This window comes from Filicampus tigris, chromosome 6, assembly GCF_054856515.1.
Source record: "Filicampus tigris isolate MCC_2025a chromosome 6, RoL_Ftig_1.0, whole genome shotgun sequence".
Taxonomy (NCBI): Eukaryota; Metazoa; Chordata; class Actinopteri; order Syngnathiformes; family Syngnathidae; genus Filicampus; species Filicampus tigris.
Window position 1 is genome coordinate 5388168 of NC_141222.1, and position 20788 is coordinate 5408955.

A 20788-nucleotide genomic window follows, 5' to 3' on the forward strand; every position below is an offset into this window, starting at 1 on the left:
TATGTCAGATTTGATCGTGTAAGACTTCTATTTTGGGGGACAAGACTCTTCATTGCCAGTGACAGTTCTTGTGACGTGTGTGGTGTGCTATGTTGTTCATGTGGAAGTATACTACACATTATAACAACAATTTGCACAAACTGTGATTTTTAATTGCCATGTAGCCAACACATTGCAATTAAAAGTAATTTCCTCAAATTTATAATTCCATGCGGATTTTAAAAACCTATATGTGCAGTACCGTATTTTCCAGACTATACGCTGCACCTTTATATAAGCTGCACCCACTCTGTTTAAAAAAAAAAATAAAGACAAAAACATATATAAACTGCACCTTTTTATAAGCCGCACCTATCTACGTAGATCATTTACTGCATATACAGAGCAATTTTGAACTGTAAATGTACATGTACGTACCTGAACAGATTCTTTCCTAGCAGTGCCTTTTAACATGGCAGCAATTTTGCTGATTAAAACGGAACAGAATCAATAGAAAATATACTGTACTTATCTTCATTTCACTACCCACTGCCACTCCAGTTTGTTAGTTGACTTCTGCATACCACCTAATGCATAACCTAGTGCATAACGCCCTCACCTGTAGAACTCCTCCACCTGCAGCCACATCCTGTTAATGGCAATTGTGTTGTATTGTATTGTAATTCCTTTTAAAGCGACCCTAGCGGTGGATGAAAAATCCACGGAATACACGCACCTCTATATAAGATGCATGGTTCAAAACCTAGGAAAAAAGTAGCGGCTTATAGCCCAGAGAATACGGTATATACTTTAACTGGTGCAATAGATATTGGTGGGAAGTGCAACTTAAAAAAAAACTATTTGGAAGATTTGTTGAATGATTAACTGGCAGTTACCAGTTATTTGCTCACCAACACACCCATCTACTGTATGTTTTACATGATTGGATTTGTTTAATACAATAGCTAGCATTAAATGAGATATGTGTTTTGCAGTAACATTCATTTGGAAACCATTTTATATTTTGTTCTGTAATATTATTAATGATTAAAGAATTTAATCAAATTAATAAAGTAATTGTTAAAAAAAAAAGGTCCTTTGAACCATGCCATTCTGGACCAACACGTTGGTAAGCAGCCTGAACCTAAATAAGTAAATAGCTCACTTGGTACTCAGATCAATAATGATAATAATCATCATCATCATAATAATCCTTGTGAGGATAAGCGGTTTGGACAGTGGATGATGGATAATAATAATAATAATAATAATAAAAATAATATGTCCTCATAAGATAGCAACTCTAAAATCAGATAGACTTCAAGAAACATGCTTTCCGCTCTTACTGAATAAACATTTACAATTAAGTCAGCCATCAAAGCCCTGAGCTCATGTGGCAGCTGAGTGACCATGCATTTGATTTATCCGTGTGAGTGGGAAACTATGAAGCATAGTGTGTGACAGCTCAGAGGTTTTAAAATCCAAGATGTCAATGAGCTGATGAATAGCGAGGGAAGAGGCTCTGCCTGCTGGTCCATGAGTCACTGTCCAAAGAGATGAGGTCTCCTGCTTGCCTCAATGTTACATCAACCCAAATGCTACAGCGGGGGACCCTTTTATACCAGAGGTAGAAGAATCAGAGCGCCAATTCCTTACCGTGTATTACATTTCAACTTCACAGAGGTCTTGACAAATGTGCTTCGAGCTAACACAGAATCCATTCCTTAACCTCAGGGACAAACGGAAAGAAAGCAGTGGTCTCTTCACATCTCTCAAAAGCCCTCAAGTCATTCACTGTATATTTTACTCAAACAACAAGCAGACAGTTCACAAACAAGACATTCCCAATACTGAATGACCACTTGGGCTGTTTAATGGGACAGAAAGGCTAAATAATCTGTTTTGAGAGGCTGGTAGTGTAATTATTATTTTGAAGGGGAAAAATCCAGTAATGCAATGGAAACTGTCATGAATGAGATACATGTGCTTTTTTTCATAAACATAATAAAGAAGATGATTGATAAAAAACAGGATAAAAATAGGGCCATCTCACATCTGTGCCGTGTCCCCAATTAAATCATTGTCAAACTGTCTCCGCAAAAAAACTCTATTAACTATATCATCAATTTTGTAAGCAACATTAAAGTCCTAATATAAGGTTTTAAGTACTGTATAACGTAAAAACAATAATACATTCAGGTATTACTATAAAATGATGGTGTATTGCGAAGGTGACACACAAAATGCATCATATTTTTAGCATACATTAGTAATATAAATATTAAAGTTCAAGTTTTATCAAGGTAAAATGTCAAAGTGGGAAAGCTACTAAAATGAATTACGGCTGAATTTGAGTGTGTAACTTCTACTCTATTCTTTTTCTCTCGTGACATTCTTGTTCTCTTCATACCTATTATTGAAACCCTGCCTTTATTTTGAAATGAGTGTTGCATAGCACCAAAGAATCACATTCAAAGATTTAATCGTTTCATGCAGTGAATTCATATTTTGCACAAAATGGTCACAAAGTGTTTCTCAATTTTGGATGGATTTACACTGCACATTAGGTACCCGATTCCAGTTTACAGTATTATGTTCTCATTTTTTAGAGTCTATTTACAATACATGTATGTTCAAATGATCCATATCGCTATGCTTAGATCTACTAAAAACCTGGAAAAAGGTGTAATTTTACATTTGCAAATGGCATATAAGCTCATTGGGGAGCAACGAAAAACACATACTAAGAATATTAAACATACGGTTTTGTTCAGTCTGAACAACTCTTCCCACTGTAGATTGAAATGAAGGTAACTTTGGCATTCCTCCACTAGTCACTATCAGCAATCGGTGTCCTTTTTTAATCGTCTAAATGTACAATACGTAATGTAGGCTTTATTTTAAAAACTCTAAATTTGCTTAGAACATTCACTGATCTAAATGATATGGAATTACAAAGGTGTATAAGTGGCTGCATTTCAGTTCTTAATTATCAGTAATATAATGTACTCGCTCCCTCTAATTGGTAAGGGGGAGAGCAAAATACTATATGACAGTATGCATGCTTTAATGGGCAGTTGTTAATGATGATAGCAATTGGGTGATATCCCCTTGATAATGGATTGAAACCCCGGACTAACCTCTATTCTCGAATCACATGGCCATGACTCAAGATTGTTTCAAATTTTAAATTAGCCTCTCCGATTTGAGGCCACTTTCATGTCGAACCATACATTTATCTTGCTAATGTTTTTTTTTGTTTTTTTTGTAATCTTATATCTGCAGCTGTACAGTTCGTCGGACTTTGGGAGGAAATGGCAGCTTGTCCATGAACATGTTACCCCTACTAGATTCTATTGGTGAGTCAACTTTTACTTCACTTTATTCTTTTCCATTCCTCTCCTTCAAAGTTCCGTTCATGAGGGATTGTCGAGGCCCTTGCTTGTGTTCTGTGTGACAGTGCAAATGGTATTGATGCATACAATCAGCATGACTGACTGGTGATGCTGCTAAAATTCTGCCTATTTGCTAATCTTGATACAATCAGGGAGAGATTTAGCTTCTCCTTAAAAGTTAACTTTGTATTTGGTATCTGAAGGACTGCGACTTCATTTCTCATATATCTTGCACATAGTGGCATCTAATGAATAAATTAATATGTACAGTATGAACAGTATTTTTTCCACAGTGGCCTCAGCCTCCAAGACAGTTCATGTCAGACCAAGTAGAAAGCTGTATCCATTTTATCACACATGCATTAAATGCATCGTAAGGAAGATTTCGTTCGGAGTGTGGTGTTCATTTGTCACACAAACAGTTGTGGTTGTATGTCTATTCCTGTCTACCAGTGTTTTTTGCAAAACATTACTTGAGGCAAGGCATATATTTAAATTCAAAAACATCCCACGGCACACCACCAAACAAAAAGTGGGTGCATCGGTTGACAGTGGAAGAATACTGAATTGTTCTTCCTGTTACTATATGTACTAAATGCGCCATTTTGCTTGCGCAGCGTGTGTGATTCTGCCATCACGAAGTGCCCTTTAAGCCGTTTAATGACACCTTAGTTGGATTTTAATTGAAAACTAAACACATAACAAAAATATACGCATCCAAATATCACTTCGTTTTTAAAACACTGCTAGTGCTAATGCTAAAGTTAATGTAATATCCTATTGAATTGCTAAAAGGGAATTAACATCAACTTTGGGAATGATATGACTTCAAATAACACACTGACCGTGTGGAAACACCTACACACAGGTAGGGATGAAACAAATCCTCAGGTAATTTGGGTTCCTCGATTCATGTTCAAGCCTTGCTTATTTATAGGTACGGGCCAACAAAATTATTATCTTTTTTTTTTTTTTTCAGCAAGACCAATGTCACCGGAAAGAGCTGGAATAAAACTGTGTTTAAATGTTGTCAGTATGTTAACAATTAACAAAGTTATGACATTTTAAAGGCTTCAAAAAAAAAAAAAAATGTCGTCTTGGTCTAGTTCAAAACAATAGAATGGCCTATGATCAGTTTTTAAGAAAACAAATGAAGCTAAGATCTTGAGGCCTCACAGTTTCTTTAAGTGTGGACCGATTTCTAAAGATGATACAAGAAAATGTTTGATTTCACATGCCGTAATCAGTTAATTAATTTGTAATTAATTAGACGCAATTAAATTTGATACACACCATTGCTGGCAACAGACAGCTGGCTTATCCTGGTGGTAGACTCTCCTGCATCTCCTCCCATTCAAGGTTAGGAGACACAAATTTTACCATAGTGTATACATTTCTTCCACGTACACATTTGATTAAACTTCGGCGGCATGTCCCCAAATACCGCACAATTCTGCGTGATAGGTTGATATAAATGTGCCAGCTTGTTTTCAACACATCTTGAATGAACAAAGATGAGTCATCCCCCCGTGTGTGCAATAAACATGCGTGAAAATTGTCAAATTGAAAACAAGGTGACAGAGGACATTCCACTTTACATTATATCAAAAATAATAATAATGATAATGATTAAGTGTGTTGTTTTAGCCGGCAAAATCGCCACTGTGCCTCTGATTTCACTTTGTCTCATGGACCAAAAGCTATGGGGAGATTTGTCAAAAGAAATATGTGCTGATTTTCACATTTTAAATTTGCACTAAGTATAAAATGTTGAATATCTAAAAATGAAAACCGGTTGGACGTTCGATGGTCATTTTGTATTTGACAAAAAGAACATTGTGAAAACATAAAGTGTTCAATATGTAGGGATGAATCGGCATGAGGCATGATCATCTTTTTGAGTAAGTGACTTAGTAGTTGAACAAATTCAAAGTTTTGAAATCAATGAAAAATCATTTTAATAATTGTGATTTCAGTATCAATCAAAATGATTGTGATGATTATTTTTCCACAATCGTCCATCCCTACAATTAAGTGCATTTGGAAAATTTCCCGTGACACACCTGATGATTGGGAATCAATGCTTTATTCTGTTGCTAGCATAGATTTCTTTGTGATATTATATTTCCATTCAGATTAATTTTGTTTATAGTCTTGTATTCTTGAATTCCACAGAAAACCTTTTTTTTTCAGTTTATGACCCTTTATTCATTCCATCTTGTGTCAAATACTTCTGTGATCTGTTATCTTCTGCCAGGTCTGTGTCAGGTCTAGACAAGGAGACAGATCTTGTCCACATGGAGGCCCACACATCAGATGGAAGTGAGTTTATGCTACACGTTTAAATAATATTTTTTTAAAAGCATCTCCATGGCAACAACAAATGGTTTGCTTTGCAAATAAGCCTAGTACAATTCTCTTTGTTAATATTGTTTTGTGCACTCCCTGAAAAGCAAGCACTAAACTCCGACATTTGTTGATATGTTTATGCAAGCGAGTGACATTGCAGTCATGTAGCTGAATATCAGCATTGTTGTGCGACTATATAACAGACAGGCTGTGATTTCATTTGCAGCATTTTCCCACTATGGAATTCAAGTGCTTATTTGAACCCAGCACAAGGAGATGGAATTTCACAAAGAAAAAGTCAGAATGCATCAAAAAGCCAATCACAATTGTAAAGAAATGTAAATTTGTCCTCACTTGACTTGTTGTACACAAAACATTGAATGCAGCCTTAAAAGACAAGATGTAGAATGAGAGGAATTGGAACTGCTCAGATTGTATATTAGCATCACAATCAAACTTGTTGTAAACTGGTTGGACTGGCTAGGCTTTCTGTATCATCTTTTACTGTGCTTTGACTCACTTGCAGTCCGTTATGGTCCTCATCCTCTCCCACACCTCCCTTAACAGTATGTATATGATGGTGTCATTAAAAAGGTCTCACACTTACTGTAATTCCAATGTACAGGTGTGCAGTATATCACGTGCAGAGCGCAGATGTGTACAGAAGCCAACAGGAATTACCCCTTCCCTGGATACATTGACATCAGTTCATTGGTGGTTCAGGATGACTACATATTCATACAGGTGGGTATTAAAAACACTTTTGGGGGATGTAGTGGTTTATTTGTATCAATAAGGGCCAAAAGTCATATACCAGGATTGTTTGTCTATATAACAATGTACGACACATAGAATACATTACAATACAACTTTATGTGGCACATTTCACAACAGCTTCAGCTGGTACAAACCACTTTACATATATAATAAAATAACAATAATACAACAACAAAGACTGTGAAAACAGTAAAGTAAAACACCAATTAATGATATTAACACTAAGACACCAGAAGACAAGAGAACAGTGTCAATCTCAAGTTGGGTTTCCAAACGAATTTACAAAATGGACAGAGGGGGCTCCCTAACATGTAACGGAAGGTCATTCCAGAGGGAAGGACCGGCAACAGAAAAAGCTCGATCCCCTCTGAGGCTCTGCTTGGTCCTTGGCACCTTCAGTAGCGTTTGGTCCACAGACCTGAGGCACCTGCAGGGTGTGTGTAGGGGTGGAGGAGCTCAGAGAGGTAAAATGGGGCCAGGCCATTTAAATATTTGTAGACAAATAGAAGCATCTTAAAATGAACCCTAAAGTGCACTGGGAGCCAGTGAAGGGAGAATTGGGGTTGTCTGCTCCCTCTTAGAAGGTGAGCAGCAGCATTTTGGACCAACTGGAGATGCTTGAGGGAGGACTGACGGGCTCCAACATAAAGTGCATCACAGTAATCCAACTGGGATTTAGCGAAAGCATAGATTACTGTTTCTAAGTGCTGTAGAAAAAGGAAGGGCATTACCTGAGTCAGCTACCTAAAATGAGAAAAAAAATGGATTTAACAACAGCACTACTTTGTCCAATTTAAAATCACTGTCCAATTTAAAACCATAAGTAGCAGACTGTTGGCTTTAAATAAGACGCCAGGGGGCCCAGGTCAAAAGGGTGGAATGTAGAAGGGCCACTGAGACAGAACACAAAAACTTCTGTTTTCTTTTCATTGAAATTTAAGAAATTATTTGACATCCAGGCTTTGATTTCCTCTGGACAGGACAAAAATGGTCTTAAAGATGAAGTCAACCCAAACATATTTTTTTCAAGAATATGTTCTATCCAAGTCCACTAGTTGAAACAGGGCATTCTGATAAATATTGCGTTTGTGGAATAAGTGTTTTTTGTCTTCTGTCGACTGAAAATGACATCACAACTGCTCACAACGACCAATCACGGCTCAGATTTAGAAAACAGGTCCACCGTGATTGGTCATTGTGAGCAGTTATGATGTCATTTTCAGTCGACAGAAGACAAAATGGCCACCCCCAGAGATGGCTAAAAACGAATGCATATTGCTGCTTAATTTATATTCCACAAACGCAAAATTAATCAGAATGCCGTGTTTCAACCAGTGGGCCTGCTGGGAACATATTCTTGAAAAAAATATGTTTGGTTGACTTTCGCTTTAAGGAGAACGCATCCCTTTTTCCTTAGCAGGACATAGATCTCACTGTCATCCACATAGCAGTGGAAGGAAATATCATGTTTTCATAGGATGGAACCTAGAGGCAGCAAATTCAATGATAGAAGCAGGGCCCCCAAAATAGAATCCTGTGGAACACCATACGACAGAGCGGCAGAGCGGGACTCAGAGCAACCAAGGCTAACACAATCATTCCTGCTAGCCAAATAGGATCCAAACCACTCTAGAGCGCTACCACTGATGCGCACCTGGTGCTGCAAAGGAGCCAACAGAATACAGTGTTTCTACCAAATCCAACGCTGCAGTAAGATCCAACAAAACAAGACATACACCATCTCCAATGTCATTTGTCAGGAGGATCTCATTAAAAACACGTAACAGGGCTGACTCTGTGATATGCATGTTCTTGAAGCCTGACTGGAAGACCTGAAGACATGATGTTCATCCAATAAAGATTTTAACTGTGAGTGCACCATTTTTTCCAAAATTTTAGAAATGAAAGGCAGCTTGGAAAAGGGTCTAAAATTTAACAGCACACAAGGCCGGGTTTCTTAAGTAGGGGTTGCACTCCAGCATGCTACACAAGAAGACAGGCTGCTTGATAATGGCCCAAACCTAATCACCAACACTCAGGAGAACCTCCTTAAAGCGGAAATCAACCCAAAAATATTCTTTTCAAGAATATGCTCCCAGCATACCCAGTACTTGAAACACAGTATTCTGATTAATATTGTGTTTGTGAAATATGACTTAAGCAGAAAAATACACCTCTTTTTCTCTCTCTTTCTCAAGGGGCGGCCATTTTGTCACTTCTATCGACTGAAAATGACATCACAACTGCTCAGGGCTCAGGTATCGACCAATCATTGCTGACCTTTTTTCTGAAGCTGAGCCGTGATTGGCCGTTACCTGAGCCGGTGTTGTCATTTTCAGTTGACGGAAGTGACAAAATGGCCACCCCCAGAGATGGCTAAAAATGGGTGGATCAACTGATATTCCACAAATGTAATATTTATCAGAATGCCTTGTTTCAACTAGTGGGTTTGCATAGAACAAACTCTTGAAAAAATGTTTGGATTGACTTTCACTTTAAAGAAGTGAGGAGGAACTGAGTCATAAGGGGAGTTGGATAGCTTAATTTGGGAAACCACATCCTCTAAGAATGTCAAGAAAACCACCTCAAAGGACTCCAACACTGCGGAACAAAGAACGTGGACAGAGGGGTCAAATGTGGCGTTCAAAAAGACAGCCCTACATGTAGCAACCTTGTCAATGAAAAACTTCAAAAATCTGTTGCACATTTCAGGGGACGAGTCTATGCAAATAGGCTGATGGGGCTTAAGTGCAGAATCGATAGTTTTCAATAGAGTGCGCGGATTATGACAATTTGCCTGAATAAGACTTGACAAACATTCCCTTTTGGACTCTTTCACTTTGCTTTGGTAACAACACCAGCAGTCTTCTATATATTTGATAAGAGACCCGCAGCCTGTCTTTTTTCCACCTGCATTCATATTTGCACCATTCTTGTTTTGCATTATTACCAGTATTGTCTGAACATTACAGAGTGATGGAGTACAATTACAATTTTTCTTTCCCGACAACTGTTCAAGTGGCATATAATAAAAGATTTTAAAAAAACAAAAAAAAAAAAACAGCAGCCAATACTTTGAGAAAACAGAAAACAAAGGTTTAATTAATAATTAAATCAACAAATCAAAAACAACAGCCTGACTGAATGCAATCACAATCACTGGTTCCCTTCTCCTGCCCCAAATAAAGTTTAATTGTGCAAATAGCAAAAAAGAAAAACATTTTTTTTCCTTTATCTTACAATTATGTCGCTTCTGGTGTTCCACGAAGACCTTTCCTGCAATTTGTCACCCTACATTATTTGCCATTGGTGACCCTGCCAGTGGCAAAGTGGAAATAAACCCTTCAAATGAACTCAGTTGGATCATAGAGATAAAAAAAAAAAAATCTTGCACTGCTTGAAGATAATGACTTGAGAAGGAACCCTGTTCCCAAATTATAAAATCATGGGTGAGAAATGCTAGATGACACGCTCATTTACACATATGGGCAGTTTAATGTATGTGAGTCTTAAATGAAAATCTTTGTTTTTCTTGAATGGGGGAGCGAAACAGTGTACCTGGAGGAAACCATGCACATACTTGGAGAACAATGAGGTCAGAGCTGAGATTCAAACGCAAAACCTCTGAGTGATTATGCAGACTATCCAAGTGCAATACTGTTCCTCCCCCTCCAAATCAATATTTGCATTCATTAGTTGTTGGACCTGATATTGAATGTATTAATATGGTGTTAGTTTAAAAACTCAAGAGAACATACAGTGCATTGTGCCAGGACACAAGTATTTTAATATTCATCCATGCTCATGCATTTTCACTGCCTGGTTTGTTTAATTAATCATCATTAGTGTGACAGACACATTTGAAATGGTAATGTTGGAAACTCAAAGTAACACAGATGCAATTTCTCATTTCCACTTCATCATCATTATCATGTATTATGACAATGGACAAATGAGGCTTCACATATTTCTATTCAACAGAAAAATCCAGCATAATTACAAAGGCAGTTTAGTTCAGTCTAACTTTATACTGTTCTGTTGGTGTTTGTTAAAGAGAGGCTCATATTGTATTATCGTACTCTGAGCGGTGGGGAATCAATCATACCAATTCCTTTTAAAGTTCAAACTGCCTCTGGCTATCTTGCTATCGATCTCCTGCTCTTTCCCTCGATTGCATGTAGGACTGTTTCTGCAGTGTTCACCAAACGTTTTTGTGCTTGGTCCTAGCGGCTAGAAGCTATGTTTTGTATCTATCCATGCAATTTTGTTCATTGATTACACCAATCAAAGAATAACTTGGATTCATTACTGTGGCTGTCACTTCTTAGCCAATCTTTTCTTTAATCTTTTAATTTTATGTGAAGGTGCGCTCCTACTTTACACGGGTTGCGCAAACATGTTTGGCTTTCATGGCTGTTGGGCAAAAAAAAAATAAAAATCCCAACATTCTATACACCCTGTGATTTGTTGCTGCATGGCAATTAAAATGTGGTGTTTACAGAGGGTCTACTGTAGACCTGCGCTCCCCAATCCATTTGGACTATTTGTTACGTGGCCGCACAGGGAGACGGGACAAAAAATATTTTGATTATTAGCGTCTGAAAAAAGTTTTATTTTAAAGCCAGGTGCGTCTGCTCTTGTCTCTGGGCACAAGTTAAACTGCTTGTCTCTGGCCTGTGATAAATTACACCGACAAGATAGCAAAAATAAGTTAAAAAAACAAAAGCTTTTAGAGAGCATCCTTAAGGGGAAAACAGACAAGTGATGAGCCAGAAGGAGAGCCTTCTACAACTCTCAGGAAAAGAGAAATAACATTTAAGAGACAATATGAGCAGTCCGACTTAAAATGCTCGTTTGTTGGTACAAGTGATTCTCACGAACTAAGCCCACTCGCTATAATATGTGGTGACAGGCTTTGCAAATGAGGCAATGAAGTCTTCATAATTCCCCCCCAAAAAGAATTAAATATCTTGCTTTCATTTCCAACATCCTATCTTTGTGAGGCAGGATTTTTTGCATTAATGCCAATCAAAACAAAATTATGGGGTAGACTTGACATGAAGTAAGTAACACACTTTGGTTGTCATTGTCTCCCATAACACCAATATACGAATGTGTTGTTGAAGAGAAACAACAGCAGGGCCCTCATTAATTACAAATGCATTCAAGCTTAATGGTGGGTTGCATTTTTGATCATCTTTTTCTATACAGGTTTGTCGAATATAGCCTTATGTAAAAACGGTCTGTGGTTTAAAAGATGTGGTGGGACTCTGCATTTCCCAGACATCACATGAGGCTTAGTTGTTGAACTTAAATGTTTTCCCTCAACAGAGAATAATTGGACTATTGATTGTCCTAAGGCTTATTTACCAGTCCACTTTAGAATCTTCAAAGTGCTTTGCGAGGACAGCATCCATTGACTGCGAGTCAGGGCATTGCTACAAATGGCCATTGTCTAAAATGAAAGTATACTTGACACCCAACAAAACTTGGAAATACAAGATATGATCCAGAGAAATGAAGCAAATGCTATACTAGTTTTCAAACTGAAAAATCATAAGGTCAGATCAGTCTGCACAAAGCATGACACAAAACATCAAGGATTTGTGTTAACACATCTTTGTGTTGTTTGATAACAAATATAAAGTATGTACCGTATTTAGTGTTTTGTAGAATACACTATGTTCTTTTTGTAAGAGCCTTACTATTGACGTGAATGTCTTACTAGAAATTAACTATGAGAGTTGCCAGAAATATTGACACAAACATCCGATAGTCATTAGGAAAAACACTACCCTACAACAAATAATAATATAATAATATTGTGGAAAGTGCTGCTACCTGGGCCAGCAAGAATTTCAGCTTGTACCTCTGATAGAGGAGAGAGATGCAATGCTGGCGCAGCTCTTTGGGTGAAAGATGGCTAGGAAATTACACGATTGAAAAATATTTTAATTCAGTCAAAACACACTGAAAATAATTAACGGGAAATTTCACAATTGAGAAAAATTTTACTTCAGTAAAAACACACTAAATAATTATATATAAGGAATAACAACAGCTAATCTTTTTTTTGTTTTGCTTATTTCTAAGCAGAGTCCATGGGCCCGAGGGAATACTGCTAACATTTAGGTGCTTTTGTGATTTTTTTTTTTTTTTAAATACTTATACATTTCTAGTTTATATTTTGATATAATAGACCTCTCAGACTAGTAGCTTTTTAGTGGTTATCACCTCATGATGTAAAAAGCCCCCTTATAAAGGGGGCATCCTCCTGGAGGCTCCTTAAGCCCAGGGGACCGGGGGCCGCTGCACCATAAGTAGGGTCTTCCCCGGTCAATCTGGGCCGGGCATCTCTGTGATGGTGGCGCTCCCCGTGGCTGTGGACAGTCATTCCTCTCAGCATGGATGAGCTCCCCTTGCGTACCCTTTCAGTTCATAAACATGGTGAACTGTCGCTGTGTTAGGGGGTGCAGCAATGCCACCAATGAATGCAAAGGAAGAACATTTAAAAAGGGACTGCGTTTTTATGGATTTCCTGCTTGGTGGAAGACTGAGTGAACCCTCGTTTAGGACATGTCAAAACGAAATCGGAGAGAGGCTAAAGATTTACAATGTTTAAATTGCTCGGACGTGTAGACACTAGGTACACTAGGAAAATATCCGCCGCACACAGAGGAAGAAGTAGGTCCGGTTCATAGCTCCACTTAGTTTGGGGAATTCTGTAGGGATCCAAACCATTTATAATGTCTATTTTTGCAAGATAACAGTCTCTGGCTTCACTGTCTAATTTATCCCTGCAAAGCCCCATCAATTTCTCGCATTTTACCATGTTTTTTAATCGACAAATACATAGCCTTTAACGTGCCGCTGTCACTCCAGTTTATCAGTTAAATTCCGCACACCTTGTAATTCATAACCTAATGCATAGAGACCTCTCCGGTTGAACTCCCCCACCTGCAGTCACATCATGTTTATGGCAATTGTATCGTATTGTATTGTAATTCAGGTTAGACCGCCCCTACAGATGGAAGAAAAATCCACAGAATAGCCGCAAGGTTCAGAACCTAGGAAATAAGTAGTGGCTTATAGTTCGGAAAATACGGTATGTCTTTGTGTATGTTAGGAGGGAGGAGGTGGGTGTTCTTTTTTATGTTGTATTTTATTGTATTTTTTGAATTATTTAGCATTTTTATGTTGTATTGCACAGCACTTTGAGGGTTTTTAAAAACCTGAATAAGTGCATATTCGAGTTTTTGCATGCTGTTTTCATTGCCTTGCAAAACCCGAATACTGCCAATATTTGTGCTTATTGACTGCATGTAAACATAGTCTCTGAACCTAACAAGACAAAGGTCCTAAAATGTATTTGTTTTATTTTGTTTATATAGAAGCTACTGACAAAGTCAAAAAGCCTTGAGGCAATAAACACGCTTAAAACCTAAAAACGGGTCTGTGCCGACCCTAACACCAGAGGAATGTTAAGTCTTTGGGAGAATGTGTGTCATGTGAGATATGACTCGGAACGCCCTCATTTAAGAGTTGCTCCACCCAGAGTGCATACATTTCATGAAGGTGTCTAAGTGACACACTTAACCCTTTAATGGCCACCGTATCCGTTTGGCACACTAACTTTAGATTGTTTTAAGATATAGAAATTTGCTTGGAAGGGAGCTTTAGATCATTAAACCTTCTCTTAGACTTGGTATACATGGGTTATGCACAAAAAGAACACTTAAAGACGTTTTGGGGAGAGGCATTATGCACTTTGATTAGGGTTTCCAGCAAGATGGAATTTTTTCTAAACCCACCCCTCGCTTATAACATATTTCGGGTTGTTTTTTCAAAGGTTGGAGCGTTTTTTGGTCATATTATGGTTTAGGAATGACTACTGAACATAATCAGGTAACTTGCTGAAGAAAAAAAACAAAAAATAGGGAAGCAATAATTTTTCAAAAACAAGCTGTTTATTAAGCATTAGAATGTAGCAACATTCTGTGCATGGTTATCTCAGTCAATAGGTGAATTTGCAGACACAAAGTAGCTTCAGTTTTAATTTCTTGTGTTTCAGTGACTCTAAAGACTCATGATTGTCCCACCATTCAAATGCAAGCCTTGCAGCCTTATTGTCTTGTCTGAACCAAAGAATGGCATGTGTGAATTGGTCACTGAACTTTTCTGATTTCTGTAGACAAAGACAAGTTGATGGACCTTGTTGAATATCAACAACTCCTTTGCATATAGATGCAGTATCCAGTCGTTGACATGAATGTCCAACCATTCAAATGCAAGCCTTGTAGCGAGCCTTCGTCTTGTCCAAACCAAAGCATGGCAGGTGTAAATTAGTCACTGAACCGTTCTGATTTCTTTAGACATAGGCAAGTTGATGGGCCTTGTTGAATATCAACAACACATTTTGCCTGTAGACCAAGTATCTAGTCGAGCCATTCCTAGTTTCAGAAAAAAAATATTTGACCTCCTTAAAGAAGTGAAGACACTTTTCGCCAACTTCAAAACGATTTTTATGAATGAGGTGATCAGGCACATTGTCTACCACACCAATCTCTATTCTGCTCAACAAATGGGAAATCCAATCAACATAAGCATTTGCATAGATGGAAAACTTCCTGGCTATGTTACGATCCATGAAACTTTTTTAATTTCCCTCCATTGAAGACTACTGGGCCATGGAATCACGTTTCGCTGTGACAGCAGAAATCATGCCACGAAACCGCTTCAAGATGCTTGCTTCAACCAGCAAGTTTTGTTGCTTGATTGTTTCTCCAAGATCCGCTCACTGTTTGACATGTTGCGAAAGCAGTGCCTCGAAACCCCATCTACTTTCAAGCAGTCAGTGCATGAGGTCATTGTTCCTTACAAAGGCACCAGAGCAGAAAATCAGTTCATCCGAAACAAACCTAATCGTTTTGGCTTCAACATATACAGTCAGGCCAGTACCTCTGGAATCCTCCATGACCTGCTACTCTACCAAGGAGCGTTCACCTTCTTCAACGTCACACTACGTGAGGAAGAAAAGAAGCTTCTGCTGGGAGTCAAAGTGGGGCGGACTCTCTGCAAGACCATCCCTGAGCCAAGACTGTCTCTTGCGTCAACTTCTTCACGAGTTACAGCCTGTTCAAGGATCTGGAATCAAGTTTTGGTGTGAAATGCATCGGCACAGCTCGTAAAAAGTGCACTGGTGGAGCTCCCTTGATGAAGGACAATGAGCTGAACAAGAAAGGCCGAGGATAATTTGACTACAGATCTTCAGAGGGGATTGTTGAGGTCAAGTATAATGACAACAAGTGCCTCCTTAGCCATGCGGTGGAATCCCATTCCTCCTACATGTACATCCTTCCTCTGTCTCAAGGCAAGCAATCCATGCTTTACAACATACCACAAGAAAGACAACTGATGTTGCTTGAATCCCAAAGCAGTGTACAAAGTATTGCTATTTTATGAATTTCTATGCTTATTTATTATTTGTGGCCAACTGAGCAAGCTTGAGGTGAAATTTCTTTTGAAATAGCCAATAAATAATCCAAAAACAAGATTTCACATGGCCCTGCATATTTTGTAACCAAAATGCATTTTGTCACAGTTTGGCCAGCGATGCCATTTGGCACAGGTTCATAAAAACTACAATTTTAGGTTTTTTTTTTTTTTTAAATGTACATGTATTTTTGTTATTTGAGTCCCTAAAAACCAGGAAATGTAAGGACAACATTTTTCAATGACAATTTCTTGGTCCGGCCATTAAAGGGTTAAGTTGATGGGAGGATCTGCGCTGTCCAAAAAATTTATGCGGCTGCGCGTCATTCTGACACAGGATATGCCCCATAATTAATAAACTTCAAGTGTTGACATAATCTCTAAACGTATGCCATACATACGTTTGGTGGTCCATGGCTTTTTGCAAAGGTATTAATATTATTTAGTTGCTGTTGTTGGTGGTGGTGATTTTTTTTTAAATATACAATATACAGTTCAACATTTCTTACTTTCAGAACTCTAGGATGTTCATGCTGCAAACTGTTGTTTGTGAACTTTTCTGCACTGTCAATTTGAAGTCATATTCATTTTTTGAATGAACGGATGGATTTTTAATTCATTCATCTATTAATTGAAAGAAATCGATAATTAAAAGAATCGTTAGTCACAGCCCAAATATTCAGTAAAATGACAAAAAATTATGTTCAGTTTAAAGTATGTGTATAACTGAGAATAATGTTTTATAGGTACCAACGTCAGGAAGAGCTACTTATTATGTTTCCTACAAGAGAGACCTATTCATCCAAATCAAACTTCCAAAATATTCCTTGCCAAAGGTAGGTTGGAACAACCTTTTGTTTTTTGTAACTTTGTGATGGTTGACTTAAGTTCATTGTGTCTATCAATAGTACATTTGCTTGAAAAAGTATGAGGACCCTCTGGAATTGCCTGAATTTCTGCATAAATTCATCATAAAATGTGAGCAGATCACCATCTAAGTCACAACAGGCAAACATTCTGTATCTTATCTTATATATATATATATATATATATATATATATATATATATATATATGTCAACATGACAACTAAAATACATCTCATTGCAAGATGTTTTGAAAATAAAGTCAGTAGTTCAAATAGTGTAAACGATACAATGAAAAAAACCTTAGCAGTAGAAAAAAGTAAAATACTTCTACTACAACTGTATCAGAACAAAAGTCAAGAGAGTCAAACCAAAAAAAGCAGCAATGTAACGAAAATACAAATATAACAATGTCAAGTTGATCGATCGATCCGCCCACCCCTATCAGATACAACACCGCTAGATGGCAGCGTACAAAGCCATTTTGATCGAAGTTGGGACAGTGTGTAAAATGTAAATAAAAACAGAATACAATGATTTGCTAATTCTGTTCAACCTATTTTCAATTAAACACACTGCCAATTGGACACATCTGAAAAAACATTTTTGTTGTTTTTGTTGAAGAATTGTTAACTTGCATGAGGTTAGAAACGGTCACAAATAGTTCAAAATTCCTAGAAATTAATCAGTCCATGTGAATGTCTGTAAATGGAGAAAGTTCAGTACTGTTGCTACTCTACCTGGAGTGGCCGCAAGAGCACAGTGCAGAATGCTGAATGAGATGAATAAAAATCCAAGAGTGTCAGCTAAAACTTTCCAGAAATCTCTGGCACCTGCCACAACATCACCGTTGGCTGGCTATGATGTGTAAAACATTAAACAAGAATGGATGCCATAGGAGTACACCAAAGAGTATGCCAATGCTATCCAAAAAAACACAAAAAAACATTGCTACAGGTTGGAAGTTTGCAAAAGAGCACCTGGCTGTTCTCAACTTTATTTATGGACTTATGCACTTTAAAAACAACCACAGTTGCATACAAAGTGTTGTACATACTAAAGTAAAAATTAGACATGTAAAAACTAGACAGTTAAAACAATAAATGAATATACATAAAAACAGTAAACCCAATAAAACACTAAAACAATGCAGAGTCAAAAGCCAAAGAATACAAATATGTTTTAAGATAGACAGAGAGGGGACTTACCTAACATTTAAGGTCATTCCAAAGGGAGGAAGCGGCAATGGAAAAAGCTCGATTACCGCTGAGCCTTCGATGAGTTCTCGGTACCCGCAGCAACATTTGGTCCGCTGACCTGAGACACCGAGCAGGTGCGCAAGGGTGAAGGAGCGCTGAGAGCTAAATTGGGGTGAGACCATTTAAAGACTTAAAGACTAATAAAATCATTTTAATAGATTAGGCGCCACAGTTTTCTCAATAGAATATACTGTTGTGATAGATTTCAAAGGTTTGTACCTTGAAAATAGTTCGAGATAAAGGCATACTGTAAATGTTTCTCGTAACTTTGCTACTTTGGTGCTTAAAGTGTTGAAATGAAATCTAAAATGTTCATGAAGCCAATGATGGGAGGCTGGAACTGGATTTTTGTGCTCCCTCCTACGAGCTCCAGTTAGGAATCGAGCAGCAGCATTTTAGACCGACTGGAGACGCATTGAATGAGGACTGGCTGACTCCCAAATGAAGTGCATTACAGTAATCCAGAAGAGATGTAACGAAGGCATGGATTACTGTTTCTAAAAAAAAACAAACAGATGGATTTAACAACAGCATCACTTGCCAGTCAACAACAGCTCAACAGCTATTGTGTGGCCAGCTGCTTTGGAAAGAACACAAAAAATCATGCCAACTGTGAAGTACGATGGAGGGGGCATCATGTCTTGGGACTGCTTTGCAAACTCAGAGCCTGGTTGCATTTCTATCATGTACAGATAAATGAATTTCAGTGTATCAAGACCCTTTGCAGGAGAAATTAAGAATATCTGTGTGCCAATTTAAATGTAAAGTCCCTGTAAAGTGAAAATAAACACGTTTTGAGAAAACAGAGAAGAGTGTCAAATTGAAAGAATGAAAAAATCATTAAGTTTATAAAATGTAGTGAGAGCCACAAGCTTTGTGCCTCTATGTTTAATAATCAATTATGCTGTATTGTGTGGACCTACACATAACAACAGGAGCGAGGCAGTGACATATTAGATGAGCCCGCTGACAGGAAAGTTATCAAAATAGACTGAATAAACATGCGCAGAAGCCCCTTTACATATTTCATCCACCATTCATCTGGAGTCCGTCATTCCGTCGTCGAGGCTTTGATGGCCGCGGCGAGTGGAGGAAAATAGAGGAAAATAGTGAGTTGTTTTTGCTAGGGGGACAGATTTGAGTAAGGGACCAGTCCGTGAACAGGCTTCCAAAGCGTAGTGAGTCACTATTTCTGTTCAAATACCATCCAGCGGAGGTGGGGGTGGAGCTAGTGAAAGTTTAGTCTGACACGCAGACGGACGGCCGTTTAAAATTAGAGGCCGACCGGCCTATAAACGGATACTATTTTTCCCCCCGGACTAAAAGGCGAATGACGGACGATGGAAGGGTACCCACGCTTCAGACAGATGACAAATAACGGACGCTCAGTTTTTAATAATATGCCCAGCTCTGGTTATTATTGATTAACTGGAAATAGCCGCGGATGTAATGAAAGCGCTCAGTACTTACTGTATATAGTATGAACGTCACGGGTAAGAGTAGCACCCAAGGAAAACGGCGAGTTAGGAGGGTCAGAGGCAGACAAAGTTGACAATGGGATAAATCCAAAGAAGGCTGCTGGAGAGTCTTGCAGGAAGGCAAAAGAACAATCTGTCAAATCGTGATCAATGCTGATTATGATCCTGTGTGCCTAGGTAAGCTGAGTGGCTAATGAGGTGGGGGTGTCTGAATGGTAGAGCGCAGCAGTGGAAGATTTGAAAAGGGAGAGCAGACTGGTGAAACAATGGAGCCGAATCATGCCAGAAAGCCCAAGTGGTTTTAGCCATACCCAACAAATCTGGACTACTGAAGTGCTGAAAAAGTGTTTAAAACTATGGACTGGATATTTTTGCACAGCGAAAGACGAGCATAAAGTGCAGTCTAACTGTCCACATGGGTATACCAGTAGTTTCCTTTCAGTTGTTATTTTCACAGAAATGCGCAATTTGAACCGGGTGTTTTGCGCTTTTGTAGGTGTGAACAGTTGCGTAAAAGAAAATGCCATCGATCATTTTACAAAATCTTTATCAGAAGATTCAACACGACAAAACTCAAAGGACATAAGTAAATCAACAAATGACTTTTACAGAAAAATAAATACTTGAGTGCTCCTGACCTCAACCTGATTGAGATGCTGTTGCATGACCTCAAGAGGACAATTTACAACAAACAACCCCATGTATATCCGAACAGATTTGCAAATAGCAATAGTTCATATTTCATCTTAAACATCGTGCAGTTCTGATCTGCAACTGTGAAACATTTTCTTGAGGTTATTGCTGCCAAAGGAAGCTCAACCACTTATGAAAGAAACATTTTAACATACTCTTCCCATGCAGTAATATCATTTACATGTTGTGTTTAGAGAAAACGTGGAAACAAGCACTTGTGAGGGATTCCAAATTAAGGGGAAAAAAAATCAATTTTTCTGATTTAAGATGATCATGTCACATTTTATGAAAGATTTATGCAGAAATCCAGGTAAATTCCCGAGTTACCATACTTTTGCTTTAAACTGTCAATAGAAAATAAGAACGCTGAGGCTAAAATGACATTCATGAAGAGTGTCTACAATGCTAATTTAAATTTACAGTCTAGTGTATTTGAACTAGCATTCTTTGAAAATGATTCTTCTTATTGTATCACAAGCTACTATACCACACAAGACACAT

The 20788-nt window shown here is 38.1% G+C and overlaps 1 protein-coding gene across 1 annotated transcript in view; it reads left to right on the forward strand.

The window, feature by feature from the left end:
* Positions 1-20788, forward strand: part of sorcs3a (sortilin related VPS10 domain containing receptor 3a) — a 241772-nt gene that overhangs the window by 169390 nt on the left and 51594 nt on the right. Inside the window, exons 5-8 of the mRNA XM_086033677.1 lie at positions 3265-3338; positions 5632-5696; positions 6349-6467; positions 16739-16828. Coding sequence (XP_085889803.1) covers positions 3265-3338; positions 5632-5696; positions 6349-6467; positions 16739-16828 — 348 coding nt within the window. The remainder of the gene's footprint in view (positions 1-3264; positions 3339-5631; positions 5697-6348; positions 6468-16738; positions 16829-20788) is intronic.